Source organism: Rhinatrema bivittatum, chromosome 8 (assembly GCF_901001135.1).
Source record: "Rhinatrema bivittatum chromosome 8, aRhiBiv1.1, whole genome shotgun sequence".
NCBI lineage: Eukaryota > Metazoa > Chordata > Amphibia > Gymnophiona > Rhinatrematidae > Rhinatrema > Rhinatrema bivittatum.
The window spans coordinates 222537005-222557676 of record NC_042622.1 but is presented as its reverse complement, the minus strand read 5'-3'; the positions used below and the strand labels follow the sequence as shown (position 1 = coordinate 222557676).

At 51.8% G+C, this 20672-nt stretch overlaps 1 protein-coding gene across 2 annotated transcripts in view; it reads right to left on the bottom strand.

Moving 5' to 3' along the window:
- LOC115097685 (transducin-like enhancer protein 1) overlaps positions 1-20437 on the bottom strand; it is an 82758-nt gene extending 62321 nt beyond the window's left edge. The window contains exons 1-10 of one of the 2 annotated variants that reach the window (XM_029613632.1): positions 20279-20437; positions 16305-16453; positions 15493-15635; positions 14776-14839; positions 14529-14573; positions 9969-10031; positions 9299-9373; positions 7942-8137; positions 6954-6970; positions 5281-5385 (exon numbers count right to left, since the gene is read on the bottom strand). In XM_029613632.1, coding sequence (XP_029469492.1) covers positions 5281-5385; positions 6954-6970; positions 7942-8137; positions 9299-9373; positions 9969-10031; positions 14529-14573; positions 14776-14839; positions 15493-15635; positions 16305-16328 — 732 coding nt within the window. In that variant the 5' untranslated portion in view covers positions 16329-16453; positions 20279-20437. Of the gene's footprint in view, positions 1-5280; positions 5386-6953; positions 6971-7941; positions 8138-9298; positions 9374-9968; positions 10032-14528; positions 14574-14775; positions 14846-15492; positions 15636-16304; positions 16454-20278 lie in introns of those variants that run through there. The other variant, XM_029613633.1, reaches the window with a different exon arrangement.
- Positions 20438-20672: the final 235 nt, after the last annotated feature.

Below are 20672 nucleotides of genomic sequence, written 5' to 3'. Positions count from 1 at the left end.
GCTGCGACCTGGACCCACAGGGAGCTAACCGACAACCCTTTGGTCAGACCACTTTGCAGAAAAGCAAGAATTTATGACACAGAGGCGCGTCGGGGAAAAACGCAATGAGAACAGCACCATGACTCAAAAACCTTCCATATCCGAGCGTAAGACAGAGGTCAAGGTCTTTCAAGATTGAAGCAGGGTGGCAATCACAGTCTCTGAATATCCCTTCTTTCTCAAGCACAGCAGTTCAAAAGCCAAGCTGCTAGACAAAAGCGATCTGCCTGGTCAAAAAATATAGGTCCTTGACGCAGCAGTTTCGGGAGATGACCGAGCCTGAGGGGTCCGTCCACTGCAAGACTGACGAGATCCGCAAACCAGGGTGGCCGAGGCCGCGAGAATTACATTCCCCGGATGAATCTCTATCCACCGGAGGATCTTGCCTATGAGAGGCCAAGGAGGAAACACATACAGCAGCACGTCCGCCAACCAGAGGATTACCAGGGCATAGACCCCTTCTGTGCCGTGCTCCCGTCTGTGGCTGAAGAAGCGAGGAGCCTTGGCATTTGCCATCGTTGCCATCAGATAGAGGCAGGGAACTGCCCATCGGCGGGTGATGCGTGACATCGCGTCAGAGGATAGTTCCCACTCTCCGGGATCCAGTGTCTAGCGACTGAGAAAATCCACTTGAACGTTGTCGATCCCCACAATGTGTGATGCTGCCAGCATGGAAAAGTGCTGTTCCGCCCAGGCCATTAGTCGGTGCACCTCGAGGGCTACAGGACGACTCTTGGTGCCTCCCTGGCGACTGATGTAAGCTACTGTCATTGTATTGTCCGAGAGGACCCTCACAGCCCTGGAGTGGAGGAGGGGAAGGAAATGCTGCAATGCTAGCCGGACAGCTCTGGTCTCCAGGCAATTGATGGACCACTGCGCTTCTGCCGCCAACTACTGACCTTGGGCAGATTGCGACTGGCAGACTGCTCCCCAGCCGGAGAGGCTTGCATCCGTGGTGACTATTACCCACGAGGAACCTAGAGATCCACTCCTCACGTCAAATGAACCGAGACTAACCACCAGCTGAGACTGGACCTGGTGGAGGCTGGCAGCAGTAAGGGGAATTGGAATTCCTCCAACCTCGGATCCCAGCAGGATAGTAAAGCTGCTTGTAATGGATGCATATGCGCGAAAGCCCAAGGGACCAACTCCAGAGTTGACACCATCAACCCCAGGACCTATAAGTAATCCCAGGCCCTGGGCATTAGAAGATCCAGAAACTACCGAACTTGAGCCTGCAGCTTGTCCACTCGCTCTGGCAGAAGGAAAACCTTGCCCAGTCGGGTTTCGAATTGAGCACCCAGGAAATCCAGAGTCTGCGATGGAATAAGATGACTTTTGGCATAATTGACAACCGAACCAAGCGACGTCAATCTGTCCAGAACTCTCCGTACCACCTGCTGAAAGAGCTCCTCGGACTTCACTCGGAAGAGGCAATCGTCCAGATAAGTGTGAACCAACACCCCCTCCCTGCGGACAGCAGCTGCCACCACCACCATGACCTTGGTGAATGTTCGTGGCGCCGTCACCAGCCCAAATGGCAGAGCACAAAACTGGAAATGCCTGCTCAGGATTAGGAAACGAAGGAACCGCTGATGTTCTTTTTGGATCCCGATGTGTAGGTACGCTTCTGTCAGGTCTAACGAGGCCAGGAATTCGCCACTGTGTACTGCGCTGCAATGACAGACCACAGGGTCTCCATCCGAAAGTGGGGTACCTTGAGAGCCTTGTTCACGCCCTTGAGATCCAGGATGAGACAAAAAGAACCATCCTTCTTTGACACCACAAAGTAGATGGAATAGTATCCCGTTCTTCCTCGGGAACAGGTAAAATAGCCCCTAGGGACTACAGCCTGTGAAGGGTCTGAAGGACAATTTGCCGCTTTGCCAAGGATCCGCAGGGCGAGACCAGAAGAAAATCTCGGAGAGGACGAGCAAATTCTAAAGCGTAAGAGAGATCGATAATGCTTAGAACCCACTGGTCTGACGTAATTTTGACCCATTCCTCGTTAAACAGGGACAATCGTCCTTCTACTGCCGGGAAAGAGGAATGGGTCGACCGGATCTCATTGTGGGGACTTGGTGAAGGAACCTTGGGCCGATGCTTCACGTCCTGGGCAATGGCCTCGAAAGGAGTGAGACCAAGGCTGCGACTGCCTTGAACTTTGACGATTGGACACGCCAGGCGCCCTGTTCTGCCGAAAACGCCGGTGTCCTCTGAAGCGGGTATGGGATGGAAAGGACCCGCGCGTACTCTTGGATCTGTCCTCAGGCAGCTTATGGACCTTGTTATTGCCCAAAGATTTGATCAGCTGCTTCATATCCTCACCAAACAGGAACTTACCCTTGAAAGGGAGAGATTCGAGCTGGGCCTTAAATGAAATGTCCGCTGCCCAGTTTCACAACCACAGGAGGCACCGAGCAGACACTGCAGAAGCCATGGTTCTGGAATAAGTACAAAGCAGGTCATACAGGGAATCCACCCCATAAGCCACAGCCACCTCCAGGCATTTGGCTTGCACTGCTTCCTGCGGTGGGAGCTCCTGTGTGCTGAGCAACTGCTGCACCCACCGTAGACCCGCTCGGAGCATATAGCTACTGCAAACGGCAGCTCGGACACAGAGGGCAGAGACCTCAAAAATCCTCTTCAGGAGCACTTCCAATTTCTGGTCTTGAAGTTCTTTCAGTGCCGCCGCACCAGCCACCGGAATAGTGGTCCGCTTTGTAACAGCGGACACCGCCGCATCCACCTTGGGAACCTTCAGAAGGTCTATAACATCTTCAGGGAGAAGGTATAACTTCTCCATGGCTCTACCCACTCTGAGACCGCCTCCGGAGCATCCCACTCCCGGACCATAAGTTGCTGGAGCAACTGATGAAGTGGAAAAGTTTTTGCCAGTCCACACAATCCAGCTAGCACGGGATCCACCGCGTCCGGAGTCTGAGCTGCCTGGGGGAGGACAAGACCCAGCTCCTCCAACACATAGGGGATTAAGGACTCCAGCTCCTCCCTATGAAAAAAAGACTGACCGCCTTCGGGTCACCGCCATCGAAAACCGTGGGCTTCTCCGGGTCCTCATCCACATCCGCCCCAGAGGGGGGAGGCTAGCGCACCGGTCGGAGGCACAGCAGCCACAAGGGCGCCCTGCCACAAAGGAGATGACCCATCTTTGTGGGTTATTGGTCCCTTGATTCTGCGGATCCTATTTGCACCCGGGAACCTTCAGAGGGGGTCCCGGCAGGAGGAGCCTGAGGGAGAGGGGTCCCCTGCTGGGACAGGCTAGCAATAAACGCTTTGTGGATAAGAAGCACAAAGCCTGGTGTAAAAGCAGACATAGCCGGTCCTTCACCAGTCGGCACTTCCCCCGCACACCCCCCCCCCCGGGGGGATGGGAAGACATCGCCTGTGATGTCGGACAAATCGTCCCCAGGGTCCCCTGGACTAAGGGTCTCAGCAGGGGAAAGCAGCGGAGGGAGATCCCCTCCCCCAAGCGCTCTGGCCTCAGCATTAGCGAAGGATTTTAAAATGGCCGTCGTCCCCACGCTAATAGGGAACGGATCGGCCTCACACGATTGCGCAGCAGGACGTTTGACCGCACCGCAGGTCCTACCAGATAGAGTCGGCGCTACGTGTGAAGAACCTTCCCCACCGGGGAGACAACTCGAGCACACACCCCCCCGAACGGGAGAGGCCGTCTCTCCACATGCTGAGCAGCGCATGTCGCGCAGCATGCCTGCCGCGAGCAGGAGCACCTCGAACTGAAGTCCTACCCCCCACGGAGTTGAACGCAAAGGCAACGCTGGAGGCCGAAACAAACAGGGCAACTCACCGATCCGGACACTGCCTGCACTAAGTCGGCTTGTACAGCAGCCGCTTAACTAAGGATCTTGTTTGGTTTTTTAAAGAAGCCGTGACTGGCTGCTCCAAATAGTATGGGGGTGGCACAAGGAGAGGGAGAGGGACCGGTACCACTGGTGTCACCCCAGGCGCCTCACCAAAAGAACAAAAGGAGCGCCGTGGACTTCTCAGCCCAGCATCCTGAGGGATGGACCCACTGGAACCTGCCGTCCCCCTGGGAGCAAGCTGCCTCTTCTGTCTAACCTAAATTTAAATAAAGACTGCTCTGTTCTTAATATTCTTTGGTTTGTTTTTTTTTGTAAAGTCACCCAAATGGGTCAGGACCGCAGGTTTTGGACTACCTTCATCTGTTGGAGACAGAGAAACACTGACGAGACGCAGGCTGCCCTTGCCCTTAACAGGGGATACTCTTGAAGTTTTTCTCTGTATCCATCTGCTGGAAGGGAGGCAAAACCCAGCTGTCCTGGACTGATCCGGGTATGTACAGGGAAGGTGCTTTTGCAGATTCCTGCAAGTTGCTGCTGCTGCTTTAATAACTTTGAATAATTTTGTGTTATCTGCAAATGTGATCACTTCACTTGTCATTCCCTTTTCCAGATCATGTATGAATATGTGAAAACTGAACAAAATGCAATGGAAACACTTACCCCCATGGAGGAATGAGAGAGAAAGAGGAGAGAAGGGAAGAAGGCAGCTCAGCCTGCAAGCCACAACTCCCGATACTGAAACAATTGAAACACTTTTTTTTTTTCTCAACTAACTTGATCCAAACTTCCCCAAAGGGAATGAAAATGAAAGAAGTGAAAGAACTTAGTCTTCACACAGGGGAAGCGACGGGTTCCCCTACTCTCATCTGCTGGAGTCAGAAAGATACTGAGCTCCTGCAGAGGGTGCACTGGCTTATATGCTAACACCCTTCGAAGTCTTGTCTGACTCCATCTGCTGGACGGGGGACATAGCCCACCGTCTGGACTGATCCTGGTACGTACAGGGAATCACCAATCCACAATAGAACACTGCCTCCTATCCCATAAGGAGTCTCTCCTGAAGGACTGTCAAACGCCTTCTGAAAATCCATAATATACTATAATCAACCAGTTCATCTTTATCTACATGTTTATTTACACCTTCAAAAAATTCTAAGAGATTAATAAAATTGGTAATGCCAGCCAGGCTCCCAACTGGTCTCAAATCAGAAGCAGAAAAGCCAGGCTTACTGGGGAGAGGAAGAAATCCCAGGCTCCAGAAAGTTGGTATCCAGAGTTTAACTGAATGCCTTGCCTCCCCCCCCCCTCCAGGCTGACGCTATGCCGCCCCCTTTGAGTGTGCCCTGTCCTCTCTGCCCCTCCTGTTCTCAGATCCACCCTGGGAAGCAGCACTCACATAATCTGGTACAAACTCCTTCTCTTCTGCCTTCCGTTTCTTGGCATTACTCAGATACTCTGCGATGGCCCGGGCTCGCTCACCATGGGGCAATGACAAGGAACTCTGTTAAAAAAAAAAAAAAAAAAAGGTAATATATGCTGAAAAAGTAATTCCCTCTTCCAAACAAACAAACAAAAAAAAAACAAAACAAAAAACCAAGAAAGAAATCGGAGCCAGCACAGAGCGAAACGCATAACATTATCCAATGTTTTATGTTTACCCATGGTTGGCATCCCACACCAACATTTAAGCCACCATTTGTTTTTAACTCATGGCGGAAGCTGCCAAAGGCAGTCCCTTGCCACGTTTAGCCAAGATCTAGAAATAGGTTTATAAAACAGACGGCTGTCCAGACCATTTCCCATTATCAGGCAACCCACTGACATCTCTTTTTAATCAAGATGTTGGGAGCGGCTGATAACTGGCCTGGCAGATTCCTCATGCTCCATTTTCTTGCTGCTCAATCAAAACCAGGACTGGGGGGGCGGGGGGGGTGTCTGCCACTAGGAGCCTTAATCTGTAACTATTCAGAGTTTGTTTCGTCTGTTTTAAATTCCCCCCCCCCCCTCCCCACAAGGCTTAAGCCATTGCAGTGAGGTTCCCTAGCTTCCTTTGCAATGCTGTAATGTGGCCAGTTAGCATGGCTAAGACTCTCTCCCCCGGGGGCTGCAGCCACTGCAGACTGAAGCAGTTTCCCATACAGATGTGCACAGCACAGTCACCGAGGTCCCAGCATGGAGCTACTCATATTGGTTTTAGATTTTTTTTTTTGTTTTCCCCTTTAAGCAATGCAAATGAAAAAAAATGTCAGTGCTAGAGTTAGGGGCCAAGGGTCCTTCCCACATTGCTAGACAGACCCAGGATGACAAGAGCCTCATCCTCCAGCTGTAAACGGAAAGCTGTCCAGCACTTTGGCTCTGCCACCTATTCCTCACAATGGCATCCCCAAGTCAGCCTTGGACTCTCTGGGGAGGTTAACAGTAAGGCCAAGCTCCTAGAATGAAATCCAACATTGGCCATGACGGGAGAAAATGGTCCGGGGGGGGGGGGGGGGGGGGGGGGGGGAGGGAGAGCAGGGAGAATAGAATACGAAGCGAATTTGCTTTAAAAGATAAAACAAAGGGAAGTTCCAAATCAGAATGACAGGTAACACCCCCCCCCCCCCCAAAGGCAGCAGTAAGATATGCAGCAAAGGACAGAAAGCTGGCCCCAGACTCGGAAGCAATTGCTATCCCCCCTCCCACCGCAAAACTAAACAAAATTAATCCTAAGACCTCCTAGGCCAGAGGGTTCAGCTCCCATAGAACCCCCCTCCCCCCCCCCTTACACTGTGAGAAGAACAGGAGCTGTCGGAGGAGAGGATTCAGCACAGATTGATCCCATGACCTTGGCTGCTGGCAGGCGGCCAGGAGTAATGCACCTTCAGGTTACAGTCATAGCCTCTGCCCGGGCAGGGAATGGGTTGTGGGGGGGGGGGGGGGGGTGCAGTTCCTAGCTCACAGCTACAGACCTCTCCAAAAAACACCACACAGAAAGCAACCCCCCCCCCCCCCCCAACTACTGATTCTCCAGCACAAACCAATTCCCAGCCTGCAGCTGTAAAGGAAACAATGCAGAAGGGGGGTACTCACAGGCCCAGGATCTCGATCTGTCACCATGGCAACCAGAAGCAGCAGCAGCAGGCCAAGGAAGAGAGAAAACGCTGGGTTTAATATCAGAGGCGTGCTGTACCCTCCCCTCCTCAGCCCAATCCCAAAAGAGCCTCTTCTGACTGCCTTCATTAGTGAACTCTCGGCTGGGGGGGGGGGGGAGGGGGGGGAATGCAGGCTCGTCACAATCTCTCCACCCTCAGTCTACAATGAAAACAGCACACAGGCTACAGGGAACCCCCAGCACCACCATCTCCCCCCTCCTCATATCCGTCTACCAGCACCAGCTTCGTACCCCACCCCCCATCCAGCTACCAACACCAGTACTGTACCCCCACCCATTTACCAGCACCTCTCCCCCCCCCCCCCCCCTTCATCTGCCAGCACCAGTACAGTTCTCCCTCCCCAAAATATCAGCATGGCCTTTCCCCATCACCACGGTTTCCCCACTGCCAGTTTAGCTCCCTCCACAGCCTCTCATCTAACGAGCGATAATACCACCCTCACGGCCTCCTACCTCACCCCACGAGTGCTTGCGGTAGTCCAGCACGAACCCTGCCCCCATCCCCTCCATCATCTTCCACCATTACCAGTATGGTTTACGCCACCCACACTTCCCTCTTTACTTGGCACAGACGCCAGCATAAGCTCTCCCACATCTCCCAGCTCCAACCAGTAAGAGAACAGAAGTCCTTAGAGCCTCACACCTCTGGATGCCAATCCTCAAACTCTGTTTAAGAGGTTAAGAAGCCCCTCTCATCCCTACCCCCTGGCAGATGTAAGGTGCAGTGTACACGCGGAGGTGTACACAAATACAAAGCAAGACTATTTCCGAGGGAGTTTCACACTCTCCTCCTACCCAACCCTCTGCATCCCTATCCCCCCCCCCCCCCCCAATTCATATGCTACACTTGGGGGGATCCGCATCAGTTTTTTTACCCACCCCCCCCACGTCCCTATGCACTCTCACCTCTGTGATCGGGGTCAGGGAGCCCTCTGTCCTCCTTGGCAGCGAGCTGCGACTGAATCCCCAGCGCTCCAGACAACGCTAGAAGTCCTGAGGCGCCGCTGAGCCCTGCCAGAGCAGGGGGCTGCATGCCTGAGGGATGAGGGGTCAGGGGGATGGCAGGGGCATGGTGGGAGAGGTGCTGGGCCTGCAGCTGATGCTGTTGGGTGGGGGAGGGAAAAAGAAAACCACACACAAGTTTAAAAGAAGATTCACGTACGTCTGTCCCTCTTCTCCATGCACCATTATCCTCATTAAACAATCCCACCAAAATTAAGGGGGGAGGGGGGGGGAGATATATCTGTTACAAACCTACAGGATCACCAGGAGTAGGGAGCAAAGCCCGAGAAGGGTTCTCCGGCACCCCCTCATACCACAGACTTAGAACTGACCTCACCAAGTCTCTCTTTTAAGGCTACACAGTGATCCCAGAACACCAAACTTCCAATCCAGCCTTCCTCATAGATTGACTTTCAACAAGACACTTCACCATTCTGCATTTACTTATTTAAAAATGTTTCTATACCGCCTTTACAAACAAGGTTTAGTCAAAACGGTGTACAAAAAAATATAAATAAAAAAATAAAATTTAATTAAAATTACAAATAACTATAATAAAAAAAATAAACACAATAAATAAAAATCGATAAATTTATTAAATTTCAACATTCAAACATAACATAATCAAAGTAAGTGCCATGTAGTTGGAAAAGTGGAGAGGCAGAATGGTGGGATTTAGACACATGATTATGCTCTTCTGGGCAGGAACTAAGTATACAGGAAGGAAAATTTTTAAAAGGGATCTCGGACAATTACAGAAGTACCCAGCTAGATCCCAGAGGGTGAAAACCACATCCCAAGTGGCAGCTGAAAATGTTCAGGTACTTTCACAACATGTGCACCTTTCATTAGATAAAAAAAAAAGGTCCTCTCAGGTCAGGTCAGAATTGTAAACTATGCACACAGAATTGACTTTTCAAATCTGTCTGTGTGGAGGCACCCCAGTTCCTCCAATCTGGGTAGTTTCTCTTTGAAAATTCAACTAAAGGCATGCAGCCTCACTGCGAGATGGCTGGCTGACAACGTACCTCATTCAGCACAGTGTATAGTAGAGTATAAACAAAGTATGTCAGCCTGAATAGCCCTTGCACTGTGCAGGAAAGCATGATTGTGGCAAAAGAGGGGAAAGTGGCACAACAGAACCATCCCCAGAAGCCATCTCAGTGCTCGGTTGAGAGGGAAGAAGGGCAGAGAAATACTCACTCTGACCAGCTCTAGGGAATGGATGGGCGTGGTGGTGGTAGGGAGGAGGCGTACATACCCCAATGGCTGTGTTCAGCTCTCCCATGGTCACCTGCTTGGCACGTTCCACTGCCTGGACCACCTGCTGCTGGTGCTGGAAATATGGCAAGAGACTTGTGTGAGTGACGGGCACGTGCATGCCTACTGCGCAGCGCTCTACACTGCTACCCATGTATTGCTCTCAGGCTAACGGCATCTGGCTGGGAATGGTGCATTACTCAACATGCTTTGGGTACTCATCTCCAAAATGACAGCAAGGACATATGTGCAATGCATGATACATCCACGAGCACTGGTGTGAGCAAGTATGTGTGTGCCCTAAGCAGGAAAAAGTGCAGGATACACAGTGAGCTGAAATACAGCGAATGGGGTGATAATATGAGAGAAGTTCAGGTTCTGCCTTGGCGAATTTTCTTGCAAGCACACAAGTAAGCAGGAAGCTTACATGGTCGGCTGGACCCTTGGCTAGAGGAAAGGGAGGGTGAGATGGTCTGGTGCTAGGACCCTGGTAAGGAGCAGGGACAGTGGAAGGCCCCCATCAGCAGCGTCTTCCGTTTCAACCCTGCCATGCAACATAGCCTTTTCTTTCCATGGTGGCACGTTTTTCCAACACCTCACAGCACCTTACATCAACACTTCCAGGACAGGGCGGGGAGCGAACAATCCCAAGGCATTCACTGCCCACTCACCTCCTGGGACAGGAACGGGACCAGCTGAGCACAAATCACGTTCAGACGCTTGGCGATTTCTGTCTATAATGAGAACAAGTGTCAAGCAGGCAGGCTGCCATACTGAGTCCACAATCTACGCAAGCACCCACAGGTGAAACAGACTGCCCGAGGGGGCCTCACCCCAGTACTGAAAACACACACAGCCCTTGTAAGTAGGGAGGGACAGAACTGAGGGGGTCCCCAGAGACGTTACTGAAGGCTTTTCTCAGGAGCAATCCACCACAGGGAGAAAAGCTTTGAGAACCTATGTAGGTCACCTCTCCTCAATAAGCACTCTCTCATCCCTTTTTCAGGAGGCAAGAGAGTGCAAATGTAGAGCACAACACATTCTGGGAATCGAAATATTTAGGAAATCAGTCCGGAAAACTTATCTAGCAGCATGCAGACACAATAAACGAGAGATTTCACTTTAAAATTCTGTTGACAAGTGTCTGATCAGGATGTTCCTTTATTACCTAATCTGCCTCCCTCTGGAGCCCCCGCTCCTCCCCACCCCATATGCTGCCAAAGTGTTAATTGAAGCTCTCAATGGCTCCTCAGGAAGCTCTCCAGAGGCTCTAAGGGCTGAGTACCCACCAGCAATCAGAGCCCAAAGGCAGGAAAGAAAGGGGAAAACGGAGGGGGGGGGGGGGGGTTGGGAGGAGGGACGGGACGACTATTCATCCCCTCCTCCACCAATCAATGCGCCTACTCGCTAATCAGAGCCATGCCAGGGCCTCTCTCAGCACCTCAACCCCTGCACAGGCAGCAGCCTGGAGTACCAAAGGGCCAACATCGCACCGCCTCCCCCACCCCCATCCTGCTTAACCTCGCTTCCCTAGGACGGGGGGGGGGGGGGGGGGGGGGGAGGGGGAGAGGAACCTTATCTGCTTACAGAGATGCATTTCTCAACTACAATAATCCTGGGCCTGGGTGGTGCTGATGGAGGGGGAGGGGAAGCAGTATTGCCAACAACCAGTAGACGTGTCCTGAGCGACAGAAGGGCCCGTGGCTCTGTCACTGTGGACTCGGGCTCTGCCGAGGCTGCGGTGCTCAGAGGCTTTGTGTGTCTTGGTCCGTAAAGGGGGTAAAACTGCAGCATACGCCCAGCTGCGCACACAACGGCGACGGCAAAGACGCATGTCGGTAAAAATCTGAAAGACTGTGGGGAAAAAAACAATTTTATTTCCTCCCCCCCCCCCCCCCCAATAGAGTTCACAACCCTGCTTGGGCCCATCACAGAAGCAGGAGCCATGCCCATTTGTGACTGACCCAGCCACAGGGGTCACCGACCTCTTACTGCATCAGTCCTCAGTCTGGAATCTACAGCTCACTGCCCAGATTACTAAACCACATGGGGAGGGGGGGAGAGGTTTCACATGACACAATCAAGGCAGAATGAAGCCTGAAGATTTAAGGCGACAGGCACCGGGGGAACAGAAAGCTTTGGTCCCAGGGCACCCTTATTGACCAGCCCAAGAGAATGAAAACATTACAAGAAGGTTTGGGAGGGGGACTGACAGTCTGTCTTCCTCTTGCTCCTTTTGACTTCAGCTGAATCAGGACCTGCCTCCTGTCGGTCAGCCACAAGCTGAAATTAACAACTAGCCAGGGGTTTGGGGGGGGGGGGGGGGGGGTTTTGGTTTTTTTTCTTTCCGTTTTTTTTTTTTTACCCTCTCCCCGTTCCTGTCCAGTCACTGCAGCGATAGTTCCCTCCCACAGCTTGGTACATGTTCACCCCAACAGGCCGATGCGATATCAGCTCGCGTAAAGCAGGTGCTCACGACAGAGAGTGCTGGCTCACCTAAAGCGCACCCAGACACCTCTCCTGGGCACGCAATGCACTGTTTAACGGGGGGGGGGGGGGGGGTCAAGCTGGGGATAAATTGTGCGTCCCTAGCGCATTCATGGCATCGGGCGCCCAGGAGACGTGGCTGTGCGCCAGTTAGGAAAACAGACGTTGAATTAATGGGCGTCCGTTTCCCTAACCTGACCGCTGGCAATTTTTTTTTTTTTTTTTCATGCTGCTTCTTGCGATTCCTCCTACTTAGTACTGGGGAAAAACTAAGTAGGAAGAACCACAGAAAAGCAGCATTTTGGGCTTTTTTTTTTTTTAGATGGCTCAGAGCACGTAAGACTTAAAACACCAGCCCTGGGAACCCCCCCGCTTCAGGTTGGGGAGAATTTCCCCACCAGGACAAGGAGACCTGGAGGGGTGGCGTGATGCGCACCCACACACTGAGCTCCTGCGAGGCCTGGCGCCACTGCGACCCGTAGAGACCACTGTGCTCTCCAACATGTGCAAGCGGGCCGGGGGGGGGGGGGGGGGGGGGGGAGTTGACATGGACAGGGGCAGCCATATGACCCAACAGCCGAAGCAGAAGGCGGGCCGGCACCCGTCGGCTGCAGCAAGCCAAACTCGCCAGAGACACTAGAGCAAGCGCTCGGTCGCGAGGGAGAAAAGCCCGGCCCTTGGGTCACATCCAGGCGGGCCCCGATGAAGTCCCTACTGCATCGACGGAACAAGATGGGACAATCGGGTAGTTTTAACGACAAACCCAAGGGGATTCCCACACTCGAGTGGTCAGGTTGAGGGAATGAAGCGCCCTCTTTGCCTGTGGCCGCCTTGGCAAGCCAATCGTCCACGCAGGGGGAAGACGTGCACCCCTAGTCGACGAAGGTGTGCACCCACGACTGCCAAGCACTTGGTCAAGATACGCGGGGCCGAGGCCAAATGGCAACACCTTGTACTGGAAGTGATTGTCGCCTACCAGGAATCGTAGGTACTTCCTGTGACCCGTGTCGGGCGCACGGTGATTTTTACATCATTTGGGGGGGGGGGGGGGGCGGTAATAGCCTCATCTACATGCATTTACAAGATGAGCGCTATTAGCTACGCGCTGGTTTGGCCACACTAAGCCCCCTATTGCATGGGGTGTTAGCCTGTGAGCTAGGCTCAGCGCACGATATAGCATCAGCCTGCAAGTCTGGCAACTACAAAACACCATGAAGCGATGGCTGATAATATCCAGATCTCTTTTACAGGTGCTGGACAGTGGGAAGGGGCTCTGGCATGGCCTGCTCTATAGGGTGAAGGGGGGTGTTGCATTTGAGGGTCTCCAAAAGCCTTCAGCCTAGGCTATCCTTTCACTGTAATCTTAAGGGGAGGAATGGAGAACAGTCTTGGAGCCCCCCCCCCCCCGCACACCAGAACTGGCATGTATGACTGCAGGACAAGGAAACTGTGTATCCAGTATGTTACCGATCCCACCTGCCACCGCCCCCCACATTACACCCCCTTCCCACCATCAGCCGTGCACCTTCCCTTCACCCGCTGTCAGAGAGCCCAGGACCCCCTCCCCTGGCTGCATTCTGTGCAGTTCTGGCTGTCTCCCGGGGCCGCTCTGATGGATTCGCCTTCCTAATGCACTGTCGGCTGCATCTCCTGCGGGAGCTCTGCCTCCCATTCGCTGGCGCTCCTTAATGCGCAATTTACTGGCACTTTACCGCTCACAGCATGAAAAATGATCAAGGTGCTCTCGAGGAGGGGGGGGGAGGGGGAGGGGGTGTTTCATCGTTTTTTGGAAAGCAGAATTTACAGGAGCATGGGAGATTTTAAAAAGGTAATCCCCCCCACCATATGCTGCTAAAGCTACAGGGAGATATAAAGCAGGTGTGAAAATCCCCCTTTATCCACTAATTAAAAAAAAAAAAAAATGTCAATCTCCCATTTTCTAACAGGCAAAATATCATATGCGCCACCCTTGGCTTCCATACACACTAAATCCCTCAGTATGCCCTAAAACCTGCTTTAAATTAAAAACAAACAGATAAACAAAGATTTCTACCCTCGCCAACACAAAAACTAAACACATCAGGGACAGCTATTCTCCCCCCCCCAGGAAACAAAGAGCAGATGAGGAAGAGGAGCGAGAAGATGTGGGTGGGACACAGACACCACTAACTGAGGCCAAACACACAGCTCTTTGGCTGAAAGATGCTTTGTTCCACAGAGTTCTGAAACACGAAAAAAAAAAACCAGAAGGGGATTACAGGAAGCTCCCACCCCCCCGCCTCTGGGAAACACCAAAGCTCCACTATTTCCCCGTCACTCAAAAATAGAACCTAAGTGAGTGCATTATTTGCCTCAGACACCTACTTCCACACAAAAAAAAAGCCCCTTTTAAGCTGCAAGGAAAAGTGCCCAGAGCCTGCCGGCTGCACACCTCTGACTCCAGCAGCAGAGCCCGGCCACCTGTGCTCACACGCTAACAGCGGCTTATCATCAGCAGGCATCCGGCCTCTCCACCAAGAGCTGGGCAGAGAGAGTGAGCGAGCACGGGGAACCTCGAAGGCACCCACAGAAGCCCTGCTAATCACCTCAACCTTTCCCACAAAAGCATAAGCAAGCGTACAGGGCCTCGGCAGGAGACAGTCATGCGTCTGCATCAGGAAGAACCCCAGCCATCTATCCCCAGGCCTGATTCTAGCACACGGAGAGCTCCCCCCCCCCCCCCCCCACCCAATTCTGTCACTCACCTGTTTGTGCATTTCTATATTGAGCCCGTAAGACATTTCATAATACTGTAAGGAAAGCAGACAGAAGCATTACAGACTTTGAGAAGAAGAGACTGAGGGGGGGGGGGGGGGGGGGGAAGGGGCAAGTAATCAAACATGCACCATGGCAGTCCCACCCCACAGCATCCCAGTCTGAGGACGGAAAGGGACCACGCTCTTTTCCAGGACTTCCACTGCCCACAGAGGAAAGTCAACGGAGGCCGCTCACCATAACGTAATGCCGCTGGATCTCAGTTTTTTCCGTTGCCAACTTCTCACATTCTAACTTCAAACTGGGGGGGGGGGGGGGGAGGAAGAGAGAAAAATCTTACAATGAAACTTCTGCACAGAGAGAGGGTGAGGCGAGAGGGTCAGAACATCTTTTCCAAATCTTGACTGTTTAGCCCTCTCTGGAGGTACATTTCCATAACACCCCCCCCCCCCCCCCCCCCCCCATATTCCCCAGTCTGAGGTGCAGCTCATCACCCTCTACTCCCCTCACTCCAAGGGTGCAATCTGATTGCTGCTCCTCCTCCCACCCCTGGAAGCATGGTTCCTTTACCCCTTTCTGCTTCAGAAGGAGGTAGAAGAACTCCACTGCCCTTCTTGCACACCAGAAGAGAGGGTTTTCACCCCCCCCCAAGAACTGCTCCTTCCACCTGGTCACTGGCCAAGCTTAGCTACGTCATGGTTTGGAGGGATAATATAGGAGTCTCACTGCCTGGGTCAGTGATTCCCAAACCTGTCCTGGGGGACCCCCCCCCCCCCCCCCAGCCTGTCAGGTGTTCAGGATATCCACCATGAATATGCTTGAGATAAACTTGCATGCAATGTATGCAAATCTCCCACATGCATATTCATTAGGAATATCCTGAAAACCTGGGGGTCCCCCCAGGACAGGTTTGGGAATCACTGCCCTGCGTAAAGGTGGAGCAATATCGCTCACCTGTGGTACTGGTTCTGCAGAAACTGGAACTCCTCTTTGATCCGGTCCAGGGTCTCTGGGTAAGTGAGTTTTAAAGACTGAGGTGTGGCAGAGACTGCACTAGCTGCTACAGCTGAGGCAACAGCAGGAGCCTGGAGGTGAGCCTACAGAGGAGCAGAAATGTAAGAAAAAAAAATGGATTCATAACAGAATAACTCGGACACAAACTGTCCTAGGGGCTGGGCGGCTGGATACAGAACTACCCTAGGAAAGGTCAGCTAGAACAGAGTAACACTGAGGGAGGATGAAAAAGATCAGGGTGAGGCAGGAAATTCTGGGTAAACCCAGGTCCAAGGTCCGAGTGCCACAACTAGTAGGGCACTAACAAATGGCTCCATCCTGGGCATGCACTGTGCTGGCACTGGAGTTTCGTGGTAATCATAACAGCTCTCGCAGATTTACTGACCTCAAATGGTAAAAATGGCAAACATATACAAACTTTCAACAACTGAACAAAATAAAATTCCAAGGAGATACATTCAGTGGGAAGAGAAAATTTAACTAAGCAGACTGGAGGAGTTTACTAGGTATGAGCATTCATTGGGCCATTCGTTTCATTTGTTTCATGGGTACATGCATAACTCGTTAAGAAAATAAGTGCATACCATGCATTCGTGAGGTACTCATGTTCCCATGAAACGAATGGCCCAATGAATGCACATCCCTAGAGTTTACTGCACACTGTAATCATGCCCAAGGCTATAGGGCACAGTTACCACATTAGATAAAGTGCACTTGCCCGTCACACTCTTAAGAAGTACATCGGTACTTACAGGGGGGCGGCTCTGGGGAAACATGTCTGGAGCCAAGTTGGGTCCTCCGTACCAGTCTTCCTGCCTTTGGTTGTACTCCAATCACACGTGACCTCTCGGGAACCGCAGTGCAACGAAATCCACCAGAGTGAACGGCACAGGAGCCTTCCCTAGGTAGAGCAGCAGCTTGTGAGACATGCTAGCCCACAAGACAAATACCTCCGGCCACCATCCCAGAGAATGCTTTGACACAGCTATTCCCCAAAGATCAAGCTCTTTTTGGGGGGGATTTTTTTTTTTTTGTCTTATTTATCTCTGAATTTTTTTTTTTTTACTTTCTCTTTTTTTTTTGGGGGGGGGGGGGCTATTGTGTGATTTCTAAATTGTTTTGGTCTCTCCCCCCTTCCTTTCCCATGACTCCAGATTCTCCTTTTCTGTGTGGGAATGGAGTTCCATCAAGACCTCCTGCAACTGCAGGGGCTCTACCAGTGGCAGGCACCAAACGCCAATTTTGACACAAGTACCCGGGCAATGTGATGCCTGGGAATTTCCCACCTCTTGACCAGTTTGTTGGTACCACCATAAAACATATGATCAGATTGCAAGAACAGTCAGATCCCCTGAAGCCTTCTTCTCAATGTCAGCATTTATTCAGTTTGATATCTCGCCTTTCTCAACAAGTCGCAAGGTAGGTAAATAGTAGGAAGAGTAGCCTAGTGGTTTGAGCAACTGGCTTTGAACCAGAGAGACCAGTGTTCAAATCTCACTGCCACTCATTTTGACCTTGGCTGAGCCTCTTCACCCTCCACTGCCTCAGGTACAAACTTAGATTGTGAGCCCTCTGGTGACAGAGAAATAACTACACTACCTTATAAACTTTTCCTCCAGGAACTCGTAACAAGCCCCTTTTCAACCCAGCTGCGCTACATGCCATAACCACATCCTCTGGCAACAAATTCCACAACTTGATTGCGCGCAGAGTTAAAAAAGATACTTTCTCCAATTTCTTTTAATCTGTTACTTTCATGGAGTGATCCCTAGTCCAAGTACCACCTGAAAGGGTAAATAACCATCCCCTATTTACCTGTTCCGCCCCATTCGTGATTTTACAAACTTCTATAATATCCCCTCTAAGTTATTTCTTCTCCTAGATGAAGCGTCCTAACCTGTTTAGTCTCTTCCCATAAGGGAGCTGGTTCCATCCTCTACCATTTTGGTCTTCCTTCTCTGTACCCGTTCTAATTCCGCTAGGTCTTTTTTCAGATGGGGCAACCAAAATAGAACGTAATGCTCAAGATGCAGTCACACCATGGAAAGATACAGAGGTGGTATTACATTCTACGTTTTATCCTCCTTCCTTTTCGGATCATTCCTTAACATCCTATTTGCTTTTCCGATCGCTACCACACACTAAAGCTTGGGATTTCAATGCACTGTCCATAAGGATTCAAAGTTACTTTTCCTGGATGGTGTCTCCTAATATGGAACCTAGTATTGTGTGCCTGTAATTGGGATTATTTCCCCCCCCCCCCCCCCGTGTGCATTACTTTGCACTCTTCAACAATAAATTTCATCTCCCATTTAGATGCCCAGTCCCCCAGCCTTGTGAGGTTCTTCATGTCATTCACAACCTTCGCGTACTAGCACGCCCCAAAGACTCACTCACACTGACAGCAAAGCAAGAGCCACTGATCACAATCCCACCTCATCTTTGTATCAAAGTCCATGATCTGCCACTTGGGTTTCCCTGTCCAATTCAAGAGCAGAACTTCTGGACCCCTATGTACCGCTCCTTCCTGCTTCAACATCCAGTCCTCTTTTACAAAATGGCCAACCCTAGCCTTTTTAGTATTTCAGCTGAGATTTTATCCTCCTCTTCCTCCCCAGTGACTTGACTAAACCTGCCAAGCATTCCTAACACTAGGACCTTTAAACTAATCCTTTAACACTATGCTCCAAGGTTTACTCAACTAGGCCCCACCATCGGGCCGATACAGTACAGTGCACTCTGACAGAACGCACTGTTAACCCTCTATTGGATGCGCGTTTTCGACGCAGCCAAGCCGCACATTTTGCTTTCAGAAATTAGCGCCAATCCAAAGGTAGGCGTTAATTTCTTCGGGCACCGGAAAAGTGCACAGAAAAGCAGTAAAAACTGCTTTTCTGTGCACCCTCCGATTTAATATCATGGCAATATTAAGTCAGAGGTCCCGAAAGTTTCCAAAAGTAAAAATAGAAAAAAAAAAATTTGAAGTCGGCCCGCGGCTGTCGGGTCGAAAACCGGACGCTCAATTTTGCCGGCGTCCGGTTTCCGAGCCCGTGGCTGTCAGCGGGCTCGAGAACAGGCGTCGGCAAAATTGAGCATCGGCTGTCAAACCCGCTGACAGCCGCCGCTCCGGTCCAAAAGGAGGCGCTAGGGACGCGCTAGTGTCCCTAGCGCCTCCTTTTGCCTGTTTTTACCATCGGGCCTAATTTGAATAGTGAATCGTGCGCACAGGAGAGCGGGCGTTTGCCCGCTCTCACGCGGACTTTACTGTATCGGCCCAAAAGTAAGCTTCTTTCAGTAAACCCAACTTCCAAACATGGCATCCTCAAACTCTCTGCTCTGACATGCATTCTCCCTCCCATCAAGATATACCCCATCCCAATATTCACAGCTCTCTTATTGTGACATATGCTGTCTCCTACGCATAACATTCTCTCTCCCAATAAGACACCCCCCAAGAAATGCTCCCTCCCAATAATAACCTTCCTCCCATGACATACCTCTTCTCATACACCCTTCCCTATAACACAACCCTCCAACACAATTTACTCACTCTCTTCCTCCCTACAAGACCATCTCCTCACTTGATATACTCCACCTTCCTACACTTCCTCCAATAAGGCAACCTCCATGAAACACTCTTTCCCCCTCCCCCTATAACAGTCCTACCCCATGATATACTCCCCCTTCCCTATAACATACCCCCCATGACAATCCTTCCTGCATAATATACTATCTCTCCTGTCACTATAACACAACCCTTCCCCCCATGACATACTTCCTTGCCACTCATGACCCTTCCCCATGATATAATCCCTCCCCCTATAACATAGTCTTCCCCATGATATAATCCCAACACAGCCCTTCTCCCCCCCCCCAGATGAAATAGTTCCCTCTCACCAATACAGCCCCCTATGATATGCTCCCTTCCCTCTCCCTATAATACAACCCCCATGCTATACACTTTCCTCTTTCCATGATATACTTTCTATAATACAGCCCTCTACCATAATATATATCCTTCTCTCACATGGCCCTCCCCCCACGATATACTCCCTCCCCTCTCACGTGGCCCTCCCCCCACCATAGACTCCCTTCCCTCTCCCTACAATACAGCCCCCCCACCATAGACTCCCTTCCCTCTCCCTACAATACAGCCCCCCAGCATAGACCCCCTTCCCTCTCCCTACAATACAGCCCCCCACCATAGACCCCCTTTCCTCTCCCTACAATACAGCCCCCCACCATAGACCCCCCTTCCCTCTCCCTACAATACAGCCCCACAGCATAGACTCCCTTCTCTCTCCCTATAATAAAGCCTTCCACGATATACTCCCTTCTCCTATAATACAGCCCTCCACGATACACTCCCTTCTCTATAATACAGCCCCCTATGATATACTCCTGTAACACGGCCCTCCCCCATTATATATTCCCTCCCTCTCTATAACACGGCCCTCTCCATAATACACTTCCTCCCTCCCCTCTCCCTAAAACACGGCCCTTCCCCGTGATATATTCCCTCCCCTCTGCCTGTAACAAGGCCCTCCCGCATGCCACACTCCCCATAACACAGCTCTGCTCCCATACTTCCTCCCCCTGCTTCCCCTCCCTCTTTCCCACGGTCCCCTCCCCCACCCGATGCACACAATGGGTCCCTCGATGGTCGGTCCAGCTCCGGATGGCGCTGACCCGGCCCAGAGGCGGTTGCACGCAGCCGCGGACTCACCGAGCGCGCTCCGGGCGCCGGTGCACGCGCCGCTCGGGCTCCAGCTCGCCGTTACCGCCAGAGCACCGCCGCCGCCACCGCCGCGCGGGCAAAGGGATCAATGAACGCGCGCCAGCTCCACGTGGGTCCTGGCTCGTGCTGGCAGCGCCAGGCCGACCGACCAATCCAGACGCAGCGCCAACCGCCCGCCCCACGTGGGTCCAGAGTCCTTCGCTGCTATTGGACACTTGGGCCGTAGCAAGCGTCCAAGCTGTCAATCAGGGAAAGAGAGTGCCTTAACCCCTTCGGGTGCTGAGCTTTTGGCCCTGCCAGAATTTCCACGGGAGCTTTTACTCACAAAATAGCTGGGAAAAAAAAAGAGGACGATGGAAAGCAGCAAAGAGGGGTGACGTTT